This window comes from Varanus komodoensis, unplaced genomic scaffold (assembly GCF_004798865.1).
Source record: "Varanus komodoensis strain SLA01 unplaced genomic scaffold, ASM479886v1 scaffold33, whole genome shotgun sequence".
Taxonomy (NCBI): Eukaryota; Metazoa; Chordata; class Lepidosauria; order Squamata; family Varanidae; genus Varanus; species Varanus komodoensis.
The window spans coordinates 7,682,147-7,698,679 of NW_025335817.1; the positions used below are offsets into that span (position 1 = coordinate 7,682,147).

General features: G+C 43.7%; 2 protein-coding genes across 3 annotated transcripts in view; both read left to right on the forward strand.

The window, feature by feature from the left end:
* SQOR (sulfide quinone oxidoreductase) overlaps positions 1-3,718 on the forward strand; it is a 36,892-nt gene extending 33,174 nt beyond the window's left edge. The window contains exon 10 of the mRNA XM_044438828.1: positions 2,881-3,718. Coding sequence (XP_044294763.1) covers positions 2,881-2,902 — 22 coding nt within the window. The 3' untranslated portion in view covers positions 2,903-3,718. The remainder of the gene's footprint in view (positions 1-2,880) is intronic.
* Positions 3,719-9,101: 5,383 nt separating this feature from the next.
* The window catches only part of SPPL2A (signal peptide peptidase like 2A), a 47,303-nt gene continuing 39,871 nt past the window's right edge, over positions 9,102-16,533 (forward strand). Inside the window, exon 1 of one of the 2 annotated variants that reach the window (XM_044438823.1) lies at positions 9,102-9,691. In XM_044438823.1, coding sequence (XP_044294758.1) covers positions 9,134-9,691 — 558 coding nt within the window. In that variant the 5' untranslated portion in view covers positions 9,102-9,133. The remainder of the gene's footprint in view (positions 9,692-16,533) is intronic. The other variant, XM_044438824.1, reaches the window with a different exon arrangement.

Sequence of the window (16,533 nt, forward strand, 5' to 3'; positions counted from 1 at the left end):
CACACCGGCTTCATTAGCGCACCGGGAAGTGGCATCCAATAAAAGAGCAGGAACCAGGATGGGTTCGGCTCCTATTGGCTGATCCTTCTCTGACTGTAGGCCCCCGCCCCCTTTGGGGCGGCCTTCTTGACAACCTTGTCGTGACTCGGGGAGCGGGCCCTACTCGCTCGTGACTTGGGGAAGCGAAAGGCCGCCGAGGGCGCCTGAGGCGGGCGGGGCGCGTTTGTCGGAAGGCCGAGTTGTGAAAGGCCGCTGCGGAGAGGACGCGAGTAAAAACCGTTCCTAAAGCAGATGCGCTTTCCTTTAAACGCATATTTTTCCCCTAATAAAATTATGTACTGTATAAAGAGTTGGGTAACAATCTACAGCGGCTTGGGTTTGTGAATTTCTATCTTTTTCTTTCCAGACGGCCTGTCAATTTTTGCTTTTAGACATGCGACTAAGAATTAATTCCATAGTTCAGGGTGAGATGATACTGTAATGTGGGCTCCTTGTATAACATTTGAGAATGTGATGCAATCATAAACTTATTTCGGGGGATGGTAACAGACGTTTCAAACGTATTCTAAACAAGCTCTGAGACAACCGAGGCTTGTGGCCTTTTTAAGGCTTAATATCGTTTATTATGGCATAAGTTTTAGTTATTTAGAGCGGACTTTCAGATGTGTTGGAATACCATTCCCAGATTCCTCCACCGCATTTACTCATAGAGTCTCTTAAAAGTGCTGCAAGAGTTTTCATTTTTTCACTATTACAGAAATTAAAACACTCAGACACAAACTTAGTGATGTTTATAGTTGATTGCCACTATAAAGTCTTGCTTCCTTAAGAACTAGTTGCATTTTTTAAAAAGATAGTAGGGGACATCTGGCAATAATCAAAAGACAGCAATCAAAAAATGCAGAATCTTATTAGAAAAGAACACAGCAGCTTCAGATTTTAAACTGAAAGCAAACTGGTTTTGACCCACCTGCCATGCAGCTGCTAAAGGCACAGCAGCAGCATGAACCTGGATGTATCACTTAAAGCACGTACATGGTTTGGTGAGCCTGTAGCTAAGTCTTGACGGACAGATTGTTCACTAAGTTGCCCAACTCTCTAATTTTGCAAAATTAGAAGTCCAAGTTCTTCTCAAGAATTGACACTTGACTTATACTATTAGTAACCTGCTAAAAAAGGCATTTTGGACAATTTACTTTCACTCAACTTTTCTGAACTATGTTTAATGAAAAATAATTATGCCAAGATTGACTGGAAATACCACACAACACAAGCCAATTCTTTCCCTTTCTTTGCCTTTCCTTTCTCCTTCCCCTTTTCTTTGCCTTTTCTTTCTACTTCCCCTTTTTCATAAAATTCATATAGGATTAAGCAATTTGCACTCAACAAAAACATAACAAAATTGTAAAACCCAGAGATGTGAATAAAGAAAAGTATGATAGTTCAAAATAAACACATAGCAGTATTAGAGAAAGTGGTAACCTCATGCATACATATAATCTTCAAAATGAAATACTGCAATGTAAACCTAAATGATGCTGATTAATTGAATTGTAATACTATTCACAGCCCTCTTCTTAAGGAATGGGAAAGCTAGTTCATATTGATTCCTCATGAACTAAAATTTGCAGCAATCATTCTGTAAATAACTACAACAGTTTTATTGGCCACCAAAACCTGACTGTCAAGGTTCAAGTCATTAATATCTTAAAGTTTTAATTAAGCCCACAAGCCCATGTACATACTTAACTGAGACTAGGATAAATTGAATTAAATGAGGCTTACTTCCAGATGAAAATACCCTTGAATGACCCCCAAGAAGCAAAACAATGCATGTGAACAGCTCCACCCAGAGGAAAACATATTGAGTGTAATTGTGATAATTGGAAGAAATTCAAGGTGAAAATTGGATAATTTTGTGCCTACATATTGAGAGACTGTAACACTTTTAACTATATTTTTTAGGAAGATTGGAGAGTTGAGAGAGGTAGTTAATTTGGAAGACTTGGCTATAAGTGTCTTTTAATGTTTTTTCTTTGTAGTGTGTTTTTATACTACTTAAAATATTACCTGCTTAAAAAGAAAATGATTTAGCTATTTCATTGGAATGGTTTAGATTAAATGTAATTTGGACTGGAAGTACAAAACAACAGGTAAAGGTATGGTGTGTTATATTCTGTTGCAGAATTTCTGAGATGTAATGCAGTATCTTATTAGAAGTTCAGGAAAGCTTTCATAAGAATGTAATACATGCTAAGACTTCTGCAATAGTTTTGGGCACCATTTTTTAAATAGAAAAGAGGAATGAGTTGGATAAACAAATGACTAGTTGAACATGATAGTAAGACCTTAGTAGAGCTAGAGGTCAGACATACAGTGGCAGTTAGTATGTAGCATTAGTCAGTGCTTCTGTCATGTTGTTACTAACATAGTTGTAATATAAGTTCCTTGTAAAACAACAACAACAAAAACCCACACTCATTGCTGCTGCATATCCTTGTATATGTATAACTTGTATGGCTTTTGTAACTCAAGTTCCATTTGTTGTTTATCAGCCCTAGCCTATATTCTGGAGTCTAGCTTTTCTGTTAGGCAAGTTACAAAGAAGTAGGGGGAACAGTTAATTTTGATAAGTGTTTAAGAAATACAGACCAAAAGTACGATGATTTTTTGTTCAGATAAATAAAGGCATCTTTCTTGGCCAGATTTTGTTGTCTCAAAGTACTTTATGCCTTATTATATTAATTTTTAATTCTTGTTACTCTTTTACCTATTTTTCTATTTTGTTATAAACCACACAGAGAGCTCTGGCTACAGATGATATAGAAATTAAAATAATCTATAGCAAACCTTAAATTGCTTTAATTTCTTAATCTTGAGGTTGCTACTGAGTGAGCAATGACAACCTTCCTGATCTGTTTTAACTGTTGTATTGGTGACCAGCCCCAGCCGGTGAGTGCATTACTTTTATTTCAGAAATGTATATCAGAACCTAACAGCTAAGCTGCTAAGATCATGTGCCTACATTGTTCGACAAGTTCATACTGTAGTCAGCCAGTTACTAATGAGAAGCCTGCAAGCAGAGTTTGAGTGCTTCCTATGCAAGCTTAGAACACAGCTGGTGTAGTTGCATGCTGTGGAGGTAATGCTCTGTGTTCATGAGTAGTTGCAAACGGCCCAGAGTTGCTAAGTGGTATAGAAATAAAACAAAAAATAACAAAGAGGACATACTGACTACTAACCAAGGATAATTAACTACCTTAGGATGGTTTTGTCCTGAAAGTTACATCAACATTATAATGCACAAATACTTATTAATTTGATTTTTATCTGTAAATAACTGCAGTAGTCGGTATTTCAGTAACAGTATGGGTTTAATTGTGTTTTTGTAGTTAAGTAGTTGAGTAATGTGAATTGTGATGAACAGCACCTGCAGGAATGGACAGCAATGCTACCTGTTCAGGAAATGGTTTCAAGAATGGCAGAGTAGAGAAGCAGCACCGGTTGCATCAAAGTGAAATTGCCACTGCCAAGAGCTCAAAGGAACATATCTATGTCTAGTACATATCCAAAGTTAGTTAAAAGTCAGAATAATTCACAATGAATTGTGTCATCTTTTATACATGTTATTTCTTTCTTGTCTCGCTTAAAGAGGAGGCATCCAAGGCTTGATAGAAATACAATAGGAAAACCTATGGATTTCGTACATATTACTCATGTTGGAGCAAAAGAGGTAGCCAGTGGCTTTCTATCAGTAAGTATATACTACCTGGGGGTAAAGCAAAGTATCTGTATGGTTCCCATGTATTGAGAATGCAAGCATGTAACTATGACTATCAAACCAAAGTAGAGCTAATTTTATTTTTATTTATTTAGCGTTTTTATATGCCGTCCTAGTCGCATAAGCCTCGGGACGGCTTCCAACATTGAAAATATACAATCAATAAATCACACATATAATTCAGTTGAACAGGAGACTATCTAAGCTCTAGCATACTAAGCCACTAGAACGGGGTAATCCAGCACATGCCCCACGGGCTGCATGTGGCCCCTGAACCCTTGCTCTGCAGCCCCCCCCCTTAGGCCTCCCAGTCCAGATTCTAGCAATGGCACAAGCGTGGCTGTGGCGAGCTCTCCCAGCGCTGGTGGGCTGGTGGCCTTGGAAGAGCTGCTGCAGCTGACCAGCACAAGGAGCTAGGTGCCTCTGCACTAGTTATCAGGAGTGGGCAGGGCATGCTGGGGATCTTATCAGCTCAAGTGCAAGAAGCTCAGTGCACCCACTTCAAGAAGGAAGAAGGGGGAGTGTCACATGGGAGGGGGGAACAGGCAAGAAAGGGATGGGCCACTCAGTGGCGTGGTCAGCGAAGGAACTTCTTGTCATCTCTGTGGAGCTCACAGGCCCACAAAGCATTCTTTTTTATTCAGTTAGTCCTAAAATCATCAATCAAAATACAGGAATATAATTTCATCTCAAAGTCCTCATCTAGTCCTTGGGATACAAAAAGTTGGATCACCCTCCACTAGAATATAACTGTTTCTCCTTGCTCAGATTTGACTGTCACTATTAAAATACTGAACACGTGGGAGCATAATACAACCAAACGTTAATGCAAGCTAACTTTGCAGAGAGTTTCTGAGTTTTATCTACTTGCAGATTACATTCTAGTAGGTAAAACTTTGCATTACTGAAGGGTGTCAGGTGCTTCTCAGGTATTTTAGCAGCAATGCTTTGTTCATTTTTCTTGGCAGTATATCCCAGTTAACACAGTTTGGACACTCCTAAGTGTGCAAATGAAACTTTAGCCATTAACAAATATCATAATCTAAATGTATACCCAGTATTGAAATTCAATTTTAAAAGACTTATTCTGATCCATATTAAGTGTAATCCTGTATGTCTCACAAGTCCCACTAAGTTCAACAAAACTTATTCTAGGCAAGTGGGTATAGTAACAGTATAAATTTTCAACCCAGCTCTTTCCAGAGACATAGGTCTTATTGCTCTTAGTAAGCCTGATTTTTCAAATGGTGGCTGTAAATTAAACTGTATAATATAATATGCCTTTTCTATCTAGGCTGGGCAAATGCAGGAACGGATGAATTCAAAAGGAGGCTACAACAATAATTCTACGAGTACACAGATTTAGATGTTTCAGGTGCAAATGCTGGTATGTTTTGCTTTGAAAGTGATTGGCTTTAGGAATAGATTTGATCAATTGTCTCAAGTATGCATATATTTAGACTGCTCATTTCTTTGCTGTGGTGGTAAACTACTCAATCACAATACTTGTTCTGTGAAAATCTTTTCATGCTGGGGCTCCAATTGTTATGATGCTGTTCAGCCATTCAAACCTCCACTGGTAGATCATCTAGTACTTGTTACCGTTGTACTATAAGTAAGACTTGATAAAGTTGTTTAAATCTTAATATATGGTTTTCTCCCCTATAAGGGAACCTGATTTGTAATTCATATGATTGAGGAGCTCGGTTGAATTATTTTCCCCCCAAAGAATTCCTCCCTAGGGGTCAAGTTAAAATCTGTTTTCATGGTGAATTTCTTTATTTTGATAAAGTTCTGTCCCTCATCCCTTGTTGGGACAGATTTACCTAGTGTTAAGCATTCTACATATTAAATGTTATTGAAGTTATTAGCTTTCAAACACTAATAATCACAATTGCCTCCCCACCCCCCTTAACAAGTTTGGGATGGTAAGGCCTGCAGTGGCTTTTGCTAATATACTACTTGTCATATGGAATGGGAATGTAACTTTATGGTATGTGTCAAATTCTCAGCTGGCACTGACAAAGTAGTCTTGTGTCATCACCATGTCATATTCTCTGAAAAATGCTTGTGAGATGTGCATGGAAATGGAGGGCTTGGTAAGGATACTTTAAAAATAGCTGAGTTCTTAAGTGGTCAGTTCAAGCAGGTCCAGGTGATAATCTTGCTGTTACTGGAATCTGCCAGAATTGCTACTCATGTTATTGCCAATCTAAAAGTTTAGGACAAGTGCAATGCTAATATAGCCCTAGAGGCTCTTTACTATTGGGGGTTATTTGCAAGATCTGTGCATTCCCTACCTGACAATAAATTCAGAATGGGGTCTAATGTCTGCCTTAACAGATCAATTTTCTATGTTGGTACTTAGCTGAAACTATCCTAAAATTAATATCCCACTGCTTCTATTTAAGTTGTAAGAACTAAGTTACTACATGAGTCATGAGACTTCTAGAACAGAACTAAATCAAACCATTGCTATGGTGAAAGCAATCATAATGGTTTCAGCTGTATGGAATGAAAGCAGAGTCCTAATTTTAATAATCATTACCAGTGTCACTTGGATGATTATCTTTTTAGATGAAGACAAAATTATGTCATTAGTTTTACTAGAAGGACCAAACACAAGCACCTCAGGTTTTAAAACAGTCACTTTTACTTAGTGACCTGTGTGTTTCTTTTAATCAGTCTTACTGAAATGTTCTCAAATGCATTTAAATGGTATGTGAATTGCTGGAAAACTGCTGCAAAGTTATGAGAGAATAATTTATATTTCTGCTAAGAACATTACTGTTAAGTACTTTGATGGTACAATGTTAATGTCTAGTAACTATCCTGTGCAGTACTTGTCCTATGCAGCAGTCTAGCATCTCCCTATGGATTGAAAGGTTGTATAAATCTTTAAATGGTAAATGTGGCACAAATCGTGCTGATTCTTTGGTTTAGATGAAATTAAATAGTAAATTAAATTAAATTGTTCCAGAAACCCTGTTTTGTCTTTAATTGTAAGACTGGCTGAAATTGCCTTGGTAGTTTTACTGTATATTGTGTTGCATTTATATCCTGCTTTTACTCTTGTGAGGAATCCAAGGTAGCTTACATAGTCTTTTTCCTTTTCCATTTTATCCTCATAATAATTCCGTACAGCTGGTTAGGCTAAGAGTCTGTGACTAGTACAAAGTCAGCCAGTGAACTTCATGGCTGAGTGGCAACTGGAACCCAGATCTGAGTCCTAGTGGAACACTGTGACCACTCTACCACACTGATCTTCTAAAAAACACTGCTATACAGCTAGTTAGTTAGTTGCAGAAACTAACTAGTTCTCTGTTCTTGACAGAGAATAGGACACACCATAGCACAGTTGAATTAACTGGTGTACTCTAGCAGAACACCAAAGTGTCATATTAATTTATTAGAACATGATAGAGCACTTGGTAGCATCTGTGCAGAAGCAAGTAACTGAAATGACTCATAAGAGACTTCCCAGCAAGTCCTATACTTGACCCATGGATGTTGAAGCAGTTTCTGTAGGTCCAGAGAAGAGAAAGCAACACCAGGTATCAGAGCCAGAAACTTCTGCTACACTATTATACTGTCTCATTTCATAACTGGGCTTTGCTAACTACCTGCTCCTATCTAGCATTAAACATCTTTGATCCCTGTAGAAATGGAGTTAGGAGCACCTATGATGCGCTGCAAAAAGTGCATACACAGATCTTCTATTTGTTAAGAGGATTCCCAGTTGTATTTCCTATTTAGCCTTGCCAGTACTTCTACAGGATTGTGCTACATGAGGAAAAGCTGCTTCTGCAGGGCATGTGAGGGTATGGATGCACCCAGGTTCAAAGCTCCCTTCTCTCTCCTCTCCCCCACTAGATTTTAAATTCATGAAATGTCAGTTTTAGAGCAATACAGAAAGATTAAATGTGCCTGACACCTTCTGGAAGAGGATTTTTGTTTTCAAATGTATATGCCACTCAATAGCCCAACAGGACTCTAAGTGGCTAACAGTATACAAATAGTAAAAGTACGGGGAAGAGGGAATCGGAGTAAGCACAATCAGCTTCTAAATTCAGGTTTCGTAAAATCTGAAAGAGGGATGGTCTTTGCTTGGCACCAAAATGAAAGTAGAGACAGGGCCAGGTGGACCACTGTGGTGAGCCTGTTCCAGAGGTTGGGGGCAGCCAGCGAGAAGGCCTTTCTTTTAAATGCCATCCCTTTTACCTCTCCTTGGGATCGCTCTCTCAGAAGGACCTCATTCTCAGATTTCAATGGGTGGGCAGAAGTGTATTAAAAGACCGCCTTTTCCAAGTAACCATCTCCCAAGCCTTTTATGGCTTTGTATGTTAACAGAAGTATTTTAAATTGGGCCTGTGCTTCAACTGGAAACCAATTCAATGAGCAAGAGAACCGATACCAGACACACAGTCCTATTTTGGACTGTTTGAAGTCTCCTGACCATCCTGAAAGGCAGGTAGAGCATATTACAGTAATCGTCAGGATGTTACCAGCACATGTATAACCATAGCCAGGCTCTGTCCATCGAGATAAGGCTGTAGTTGTCCTATTTGCTGCAGCTGGAAAAAGGCATTTCTGGCCACCAAATCCACTTGAGGCTCCAAGGAGAGTTTTGAAGCAAGGACCATTCCTGCACGGTGAACCCTGTCCTTTATGGGACGTGTGACCTCATCCAAAACAGGGCAGTGGCCATCCATCCATCAGACAGCATTAACCAACAGTACTTCTGTTTTGCCTGGGCTGAGTTTCAGCTATTGGACCTCATCCAGTTCCTTATTTAAGTCGAAGCACTGACTGGTTCAGCCATGCCAGTCTAAAGCACACAGTTATACACTTGAGTATAGTTGGCATTTTTCCTCACATGCTACGCTCAGAGAAAAATGCCCCTTCCCTTACTGTTATCCCATATGAAAACTAACTTAAAGCCTATGTATTTCTGGAGGGAGGTCAATCTCCCTAACAGCATTTTGCCAGTCATATTACTACACCTCTTAGCAGTGAGGGTAAAAGCAGTAACTGGAGTTACTACTTTTCCCAAGTGAGACCAAATACTCTATACTTTGCAATTAATAGTAGCCTTTAAGAACTACATTTGGGGATTGATGTACTCAATTCCTCTTACAACATTCCAGTTTCAGTAAGATCCACATAGATTCAAGCTTACTTCAGTCTTACACAGCAATAAGGCATGCCTGCTTCGCTGAGGTTTTGCAACAAAGCACCTTGTCTAAAGCCTGTTAAACCTCTAGCAATTGATGCTTGTGCACACAAGGGAGGTAGCAAATTAGGTATTATACAAGCACTCCAAAGGAAAAGTTTTTATTAGGCTCGGCTGCGATGCATCTTACTACTGAGCTTGTAGCAGGCGGTCGGGAGGGGGATTTTCTGAATTCTTTCAGATCTGTTGCAAGGGTAGGCGCCGCAGGTGCTCCGAGGCACTCCGTTGTTCAGGTTGTTTTGGGAGGAGCAAAACAAAAACATCATTCTCCACAGGACAAGCTGCCCCAGCTCGCAGCAGCGAAACCTCCCCGTAGTCGCCAGCGCGTGCAGGCTGCCTCCTGTAAACCCCCTGCGGCGCCTTTCACGCGCTCCATCTGGGCCACCTCTGCCCCCCCGGAAAATCCCGCCCAGGAAAGGCGAATCGTGTCTGCCCCGCTAGGGCTGCTGAGCGCAGGGCAGAGTAAACGAAAGGCGTGGAGGAAGCCGGCCGCGAAGCAGCGGGGCAGGGCGCTCGGCGAGGCCGGCGGGCAGGCGAGAGGCGATCGCGCGGCCAGACGGCCCCAGCCGCTGTCTAAAGGAAGACCCGCTCCGAGCGGGGGCGGCGATCGGACAGGAGGGAGCATGAGGGCTGCCGGGGCGCTGCGGGCCGCCATTTGGGGCCTGCTCCTCCCGTTGGTAAGAGATTGCAGGGCGCCGGAAGTGGGCCTGGGAGGCACCTGGCGCCCGGCTTTCCCTCCCCGTCGGGCAGGCCGCGGGGAAGGTCGGTCGGTCGGACGGGCGGTGAGGGGGCGAGGGCGGGCGAGAGCGCGGCAGGCGGTTGCGTCTTTGCGGAGGGCGAGGCGGGGCGGCTTCGGGCACGGGGCTCGGAAGCGGGATGCCGAGCGGAGCGGGGGTCGCTCTTTCAGGTGCTCTCCATCTGGTGCTTCGGCACCTTAGTGAGGGAGAGGCTCCCTGGCGACGCCTGAACCTAAGTGGCAGTCAGCCGAAGGAGAAACGTAAACCGCGGTGACTCTCTGGAAATGGGGAAGAGAAATGGCCGGCAGGGGCCATGGCCGGCAGGCCCAGCGAGGCTCAGGGCATCTCCCCAACCGGGGCTGAGAACAAAATGTGGGATTAGATGGACCTCTTAGGATCCTAGCACAGGATGGCGGGCAGGTAGGCTGGTCTCTCTGCAGAAGCTCACCTATCACATACCCTCTGTAGGATCGCTGCTCTTGCCAGGGAATTAGCCCCCGCTTTTCTCGTAGGAATAACATGGCAGCAGTTCATTTGTATGCGGGAAAGTCGAGGGGAGGTGTTCAGTTTTACGGGGCACTCGGGAATAACACGGCCGTTGGAAACCAAATGGCTTTTCTGCTTTGGGCCTGCAGTTGCTACCTGGGTAGCTCGCCCTATCCTTGGTTGTGCCTCTTGGCTGTGCTGAGAGGGTGATGTAGTCCAGGCTCTTAATGCACAGAGGTAACGATCAGCCTGGTATTTCGGTTTCTACATCATGAATGCATTTCAAAATCTCCACTTTAACCAAAATGTTCACTGAAAGTTGGGAGATTGTTTCTTGTTTTGGGCACAATGGGATTCTGAGTTAAAGGAGGAATGTCTAAGCCACATTCCTCTGTTCCCACAAGGTGCCATACAGATAACTGTGGTCTTATTTTACTTTTAAGGGGTCCCCCCCCCCCAATCGCTGAATGGTTGGTAAACTTCAAAATGGAGTGCTGCCTTCTAGCTGTTGGTCATCATTCCCCAGATACATTCCTTGGGAGTAAAGATGGAGGGCAGCTGGTCGCCATCATTTCATTTTAAAGTTCTCCCACCTGCCTGGGAAAAAAGTCTCCTTGCCATTGCTTGGTAAGTGGGACTATTGAACCAAACACAAATTGTTATTATGTGTGTGGATGATGGAGCTGATGGCTGAAGAAAGTGCAGGAAGCAAACTAACATTGGCAAGAATCTTGGTTCTGCAAGTATTGGGACCAATGGATACAGGATGTTCTTTAATATATCCTCCTCCCTTAAAGTATTTCATTTCATTTATTTGATTCCTGTCCTGCATTTTTGTGAACTCAAAGCAGCTTACATCATTCTCCTCCTATTCTTAATCTTATGCCCACAACAAAACCCCTATGATGTAGGTTGGGCTGAGCTTCTGTGCCATGGCTCCTCAGCTGAGCAGGGACTAGAACCCAGGCTGCCTGAGTCCCAGTCCCACATTCTTAACCATTATACCATACTGGCTCTCATTTATATGGTTTCTTTGTCAACTTTGTTGGCTGTTGAGGGAACAGGACAAAGTACAAATAACAGAGCATAGTACTAATGTATCTTAGAATCTTAATTTCGTATGTCCCTGAAACTGATATAGATAGGTCCTGTTGCAAATTCAGATTGATTGAAGATGATGCTAACCTTCCTTACCTTTTTGGCCAGGTTATTAACTAGGAAGAATTTAAAAGCATTTTCAAAATCATGATATTTATTCATAATGTTATGTATGCTTTGCATTTCTTATTTAAGGTATTGCATAGTCCTATGTTTATCTTCCCAGAAGTCCCATTAATTTTATTAAAGCCTTTAATGAGGAAAGTACTATAGGTTTTAAGTCTTATTCTTGCAACAAAGCAAGAAAACTGAGGATGGGGAACTTGTAGCTTTCCATATATCAATAGACTAAAATTCACATCATCCCTGCCCACTGGTTATGCTTGCTGGGTTTGATGTGATCTGATAGCCAACAAAATCAGGAAGGCTGCAGTTTATCCATCCCTGAAGTATAACGTTAAGATAATTGCATTCCTGTATGAGGTAGAAAAAACTCTTTTGTATTGTTTTGTTTACTCTTTAGTTGCTTGTCTTGATCATAATCTTCATGGATTTCCTATGTAGGCGTTTCCTACTACCAGAATTACTGTCTTTAAACAACTACTGTTTTCATAGAATAGTAGAATTGCAAGGCGCCAGAGGGTTCAACCCCTTGCTCAGTGCAGAAGTTAAGCCATCCCTCTCAGATGGCTGTCCAGTTGTATCTTGGATGCCTTTCGTACAGGAGAACCCAAAACCTCCCTAGGTCATTGGTTCCATTGTTGTACTGCTCTAAACAGTCAGGGAATGTTTCTTGATACCTAGCTGAAATCTGGCTTCATGTAACTTGAGCCTGTTATTCAGTGTCCTGCACTCTGGGATGATCAAAAAGAGATCCTTCGCTTCCTTTTGTGACAGCCTTTCAAGTACTTATACAGTGCTATCATCTCTTCCGTCAGACCTGTCTTCTTAAGATTAAACACACTCAATTCTTTCAGCCTCTCCCCTTGTTTCCAGTCCCTGCATCAGCCTTGTTGTGCTCCTCTGAAGCCTTTCCAGCTTGTCTGCATCTTTCTTCAACTGTGGTGGCCAGAACTGGATGCAGTACTCCAAAGGAGGCCTAACCAGAGCTGATTAAAGGGGAACTAGGACTTCACATGATTCGGCAGTGATACTTCTGTTAATGGAGCCTAAAATAGCATTTGCCTTTTTCACAGCCTCATCACATTTTTGACTCATATTTAGCTTGTGATCTACAACAATTCCAAGATCCTCCTCTCTTATAATATTGTATAGCCAAGGATTCCCCATTTTGTAATGATGCATTTGGTTTCTTCCTAAGTGCTGAACTTGGCATTTGCCCTTGTTGAATTTCATTCAGTTTTCAGCCCAGAGCTACAAACTATCACCTTGAATCTTCTTTCTGTGTCCCAGGGTATTAGTTATCCCACCCAGTTTGGTGTCATCTGCAAATTTGGTAAGTGTTGCCTGCACTTCCTTATCTAAATCATTAATAAAAATTTTGAAGAGCACTGAACCTTGCAGTACTCCTCCTTGTTGCCTCTCCCCAGTTCGGGAAAGTGCTATTGATGAGCACTCTTTGAATCCAATTTTTAGCCAACTGTGGATCCACCTGAAAGTTGTTCCATATAGTGCACTTTTTAGCTAGTTTGCTAATCAGGATTTCATGTTACCTTGAATAACAATAAACTTTTATGTAACTTTGCAGATGAAGACATCTCTGTAAGCCTCACAAGACAGGGTAGGGCTGAATAAAGCAGGTTTGCTTCTGTCAGAAAGAATCATATGAATGGTGCTCCATGTGCTTTGGTGAAAGTGGTGAACATTTATTTTGGAGTAGCAGCGTAATTTTGATATACTGTTTAAAGGATCTGTGGTAATGTGAGAAGGGCAGAAAAATAGTTGGGAAAGATGACATTGTTGGATTTAAAAACCCACTCTGGGATGTAAAGCCCACTGTGAGGAAATTTGTTATGTAATTCAACGATTGTAGACTTGCTTGAAAAAAGAAAACCCAAAATATAACCTGGAAAATGCTGCACTGAACAAAGACTAATTATGGTGTGTGCTACATTCTGTTCCAGTTTCTTGTGCAAATATTAATGGCAGATTGCTCAACTGTCTCCAAGTCTGGATGTACTTATATTTTTACTGTTTAGATAGCCTGCCTTGATTTAAAGTAGAAAGACCTGCACAGCATTTCAAGTTCTTCATCGTGGCCTCTGCGCATCACACATATGGGTGCTGCACCTGCGCAGTGCCTTTGGCCGGAAGATTACAAGCTAATGGTTGTTGGCGGGAAAAGCTCCGCTCCCCCTCCCCCATGGCCTATAAAGAGCGGAGCGTTCGCCATTTTGTTCAGTCTTTGCGACCGCCATTCGCTGTGCCTTGTGCCGCTTTCGCTATCGCTCTGACCGTTGCTCGTCTAGTTTGTTCTTGTTCTTGATTATTCTCCCAGTAGTTATACCCCTGTTAGTTATTGCTAGTTCTTATAGTTCTTGTTAGTTTCACAGTTCTTTATTGTTCTACCTTCTCTTTCAATCTTCTATTAAAACAAAAACAAAAAAAACAAAAATATTCTTACCCTCTGCACTGTCTTCTATTTCTTCTTTTCTTACGATGGCGCAGCGAGCGGCTTTCCGCAAATGCGTGGAATGCGGTCTAAAATGTCTCTGACCGACCCGCATGACCTGTGCCTCCTCTGCTTGGGTGAGGGGCATAGGACTGACAAATGCTCTCACTGTCTGGTCTTCTCTAAGCAGGCCAGGAAAAACCGTGAGAATCGTCTGCGGAGGCTCCTGTGGGATTGGGCTCGCATGCAGTCCGACCCACTCGTTGCTCCGAAGCCTGGCTCTGCTACGGTGGCTCCGCCCTCATGCCCTTCGGACGAAGGCGCGTCTACCATGGGGGCTCCACTGCTTCTCCGAAGAAAAAGCGCGAGAAGCACAAGCATGCTGAACCCGACAAATCAGCAAAGAAAGCCAGGAAGGAGAAGCCTCCGAAACCGGAGCAGAAGTCAAAGGACCTGGAGCGCCCTCGACACTGATTTGGGTTCGACGGCCCCCTTGGTACAGGCGGCAGTCACTGTACTGACTCCACCTGATCCGGTGCTCCGGGTGGCTATGAGGGTCACCCCTCAAGGGTCCCCTCGAAATGTGGCTGACCTTCCTGCTGAGCCGCTTCCAAACTCTTCAGCGGCGGTCAATTTCTGATGGGGAGATTCAAGACTCTCCCCCCAGGGCTAGGTCGCCCACACCTATGCCCACAGCCACAATGGAGGTGGATGTGGAGATGTCCCTGCCTAGGAGCCGAAGGAGTCGCTCGATGGAACAGTGATCCAAAGGATGGCACCATTCCTACTATCAACCCTGGGGTGATCCACAATCTGTCGGGTACTATCCCGTGCCTAGGGGTCGGTCTTCACCACCTTTCCGTGACCGTCCGCTGTCCTCGGGTCCGAGGTGCGCATCCCCAATACCTCCTCGGGATGAGAGTAGCCGGTCCGTCTCTCTGGTGGAGTCCTCGTTTTTGGCCCCTCCATATTATGGTGTGGACTCCGACGATTCGGAGGTCGATTCAACCTCTCCTGACATCGCTGTGACCTCCCAGGGCCCTGCGTCACTGGACAAGTCCTATGTCTCCTTCGCGGAGCTGATGTCCCGGCTTGTCCAGTCCCTTAACATCGACGCCATCCAGCGTCTGGGACCTACTACAGACAAGTTTTACGACGTCCACGGGAAGCAGTCCACAATCATCCTGCCGTTGATTACCACCTTACGACAGGCGATGATGCAACCCTGGGAGTTGCCTTCTCACCCTCAACCCACGTCTCGGAGGTACGAATCCATGTACCGGGTTTGGAAGGACATTCCCTTCCTCCTCCGCCACCCCAAGCCGAACTCGGTCGTGGTGGAGTCTTCCCAGGGTAGAGAGGCGAGAGGCCACACCGCACCGAGGGACAAAGAGGGACGTAAGATCGACTCCCTGGCTAGGAGAGTCTATGCAGCCTCAGGCCTGGGGCTGCGTATTTCCAACTATGAGGCGACGTTGGTGAGGTACCAATACTTCATAATGCAATGCCGCCACAACGTCGTCTCTACCCTCCCGGACCACCAGGGTGATCTGGTGAAGGTGCTGATAAAGGAGGCGATGCAGGCTGCCGTCCAGCAGTTGTCCACAGCCACGCATCATATGGACTGACTCAAGAGCCTTGGTTGGTGCTGTCTCTCTCCGCAGACATGCCTGGTTAAGGAGTTCCAACTTCCCGGAGGAGACTAAGTGGCGAATTGAGGAAATGCCGTTTGACGGGTCTGGGCTTTTCCACTCCAGAACTGACCACAAGCTGAAAAAACTCCATGAGTCCCGCATGACGGCCCGGCGGATGGAGCTTCAGACTCAACCTAGGCGTAAGTGGGCATGGACCCGTTCATCCTATAGACAATCTTATCAGCCTAGGCAACAGCCCCTGCAACATTATCAGCAGGGCTGTCGCTGTTATGACGGAGATAGGAGGCAGCATTGACGGGACTGGTGAACCATTCCTCTGACCCCTTCCATACCCACCCCCCTCTCATCTGGGAACCAGCTGAGAAGCCGACTCCCCATTTGGGAGTCCATCACATCTGACCGGTGGGTATTATCCATCATACAACATGGCTATCGGATAAAATTTGACATCGTTCCTCCATCGAGTCCGATCCAGTTTACATCACGCTCGCCGGTATTGCTCGATGAAATACAACAACTTCTTTGTAAAGGAGCAATTCGTCAAGTAACTCCACCTGACAGACTCCACGGATTCTACTCCAGATATTTTACAGTCCCGAAACGGGATGGTGGCCTACATCCAATTTTGGACTTACATAATCTGAATCGATTCATCATGACAAAAAAGTTTCGAATGACCATCCTTCAAAATATTTTGCTGCTGCTAAGGAAAGAGGGTTGGTTCGCCTCATTGGATTTGAAGGACACCTATTTCCACATTTCGATTCATCCCAGTTATAGGCATTTCCTTCGCTTTGCTGTTGCACCCGATTTATATGAATTTACAGTTCTACCCTTCAGTCTGGCCACCGCTCCGAGAGTGTTCACCAAATGTATGGCCCCTGTCTGCACTTTCCTACGCCTCCAAGGCATACAAGTTTACCCTTACCTTGATGACTGGCTTCTGGTGTCCCGGTCTAGGGAAGGACTCT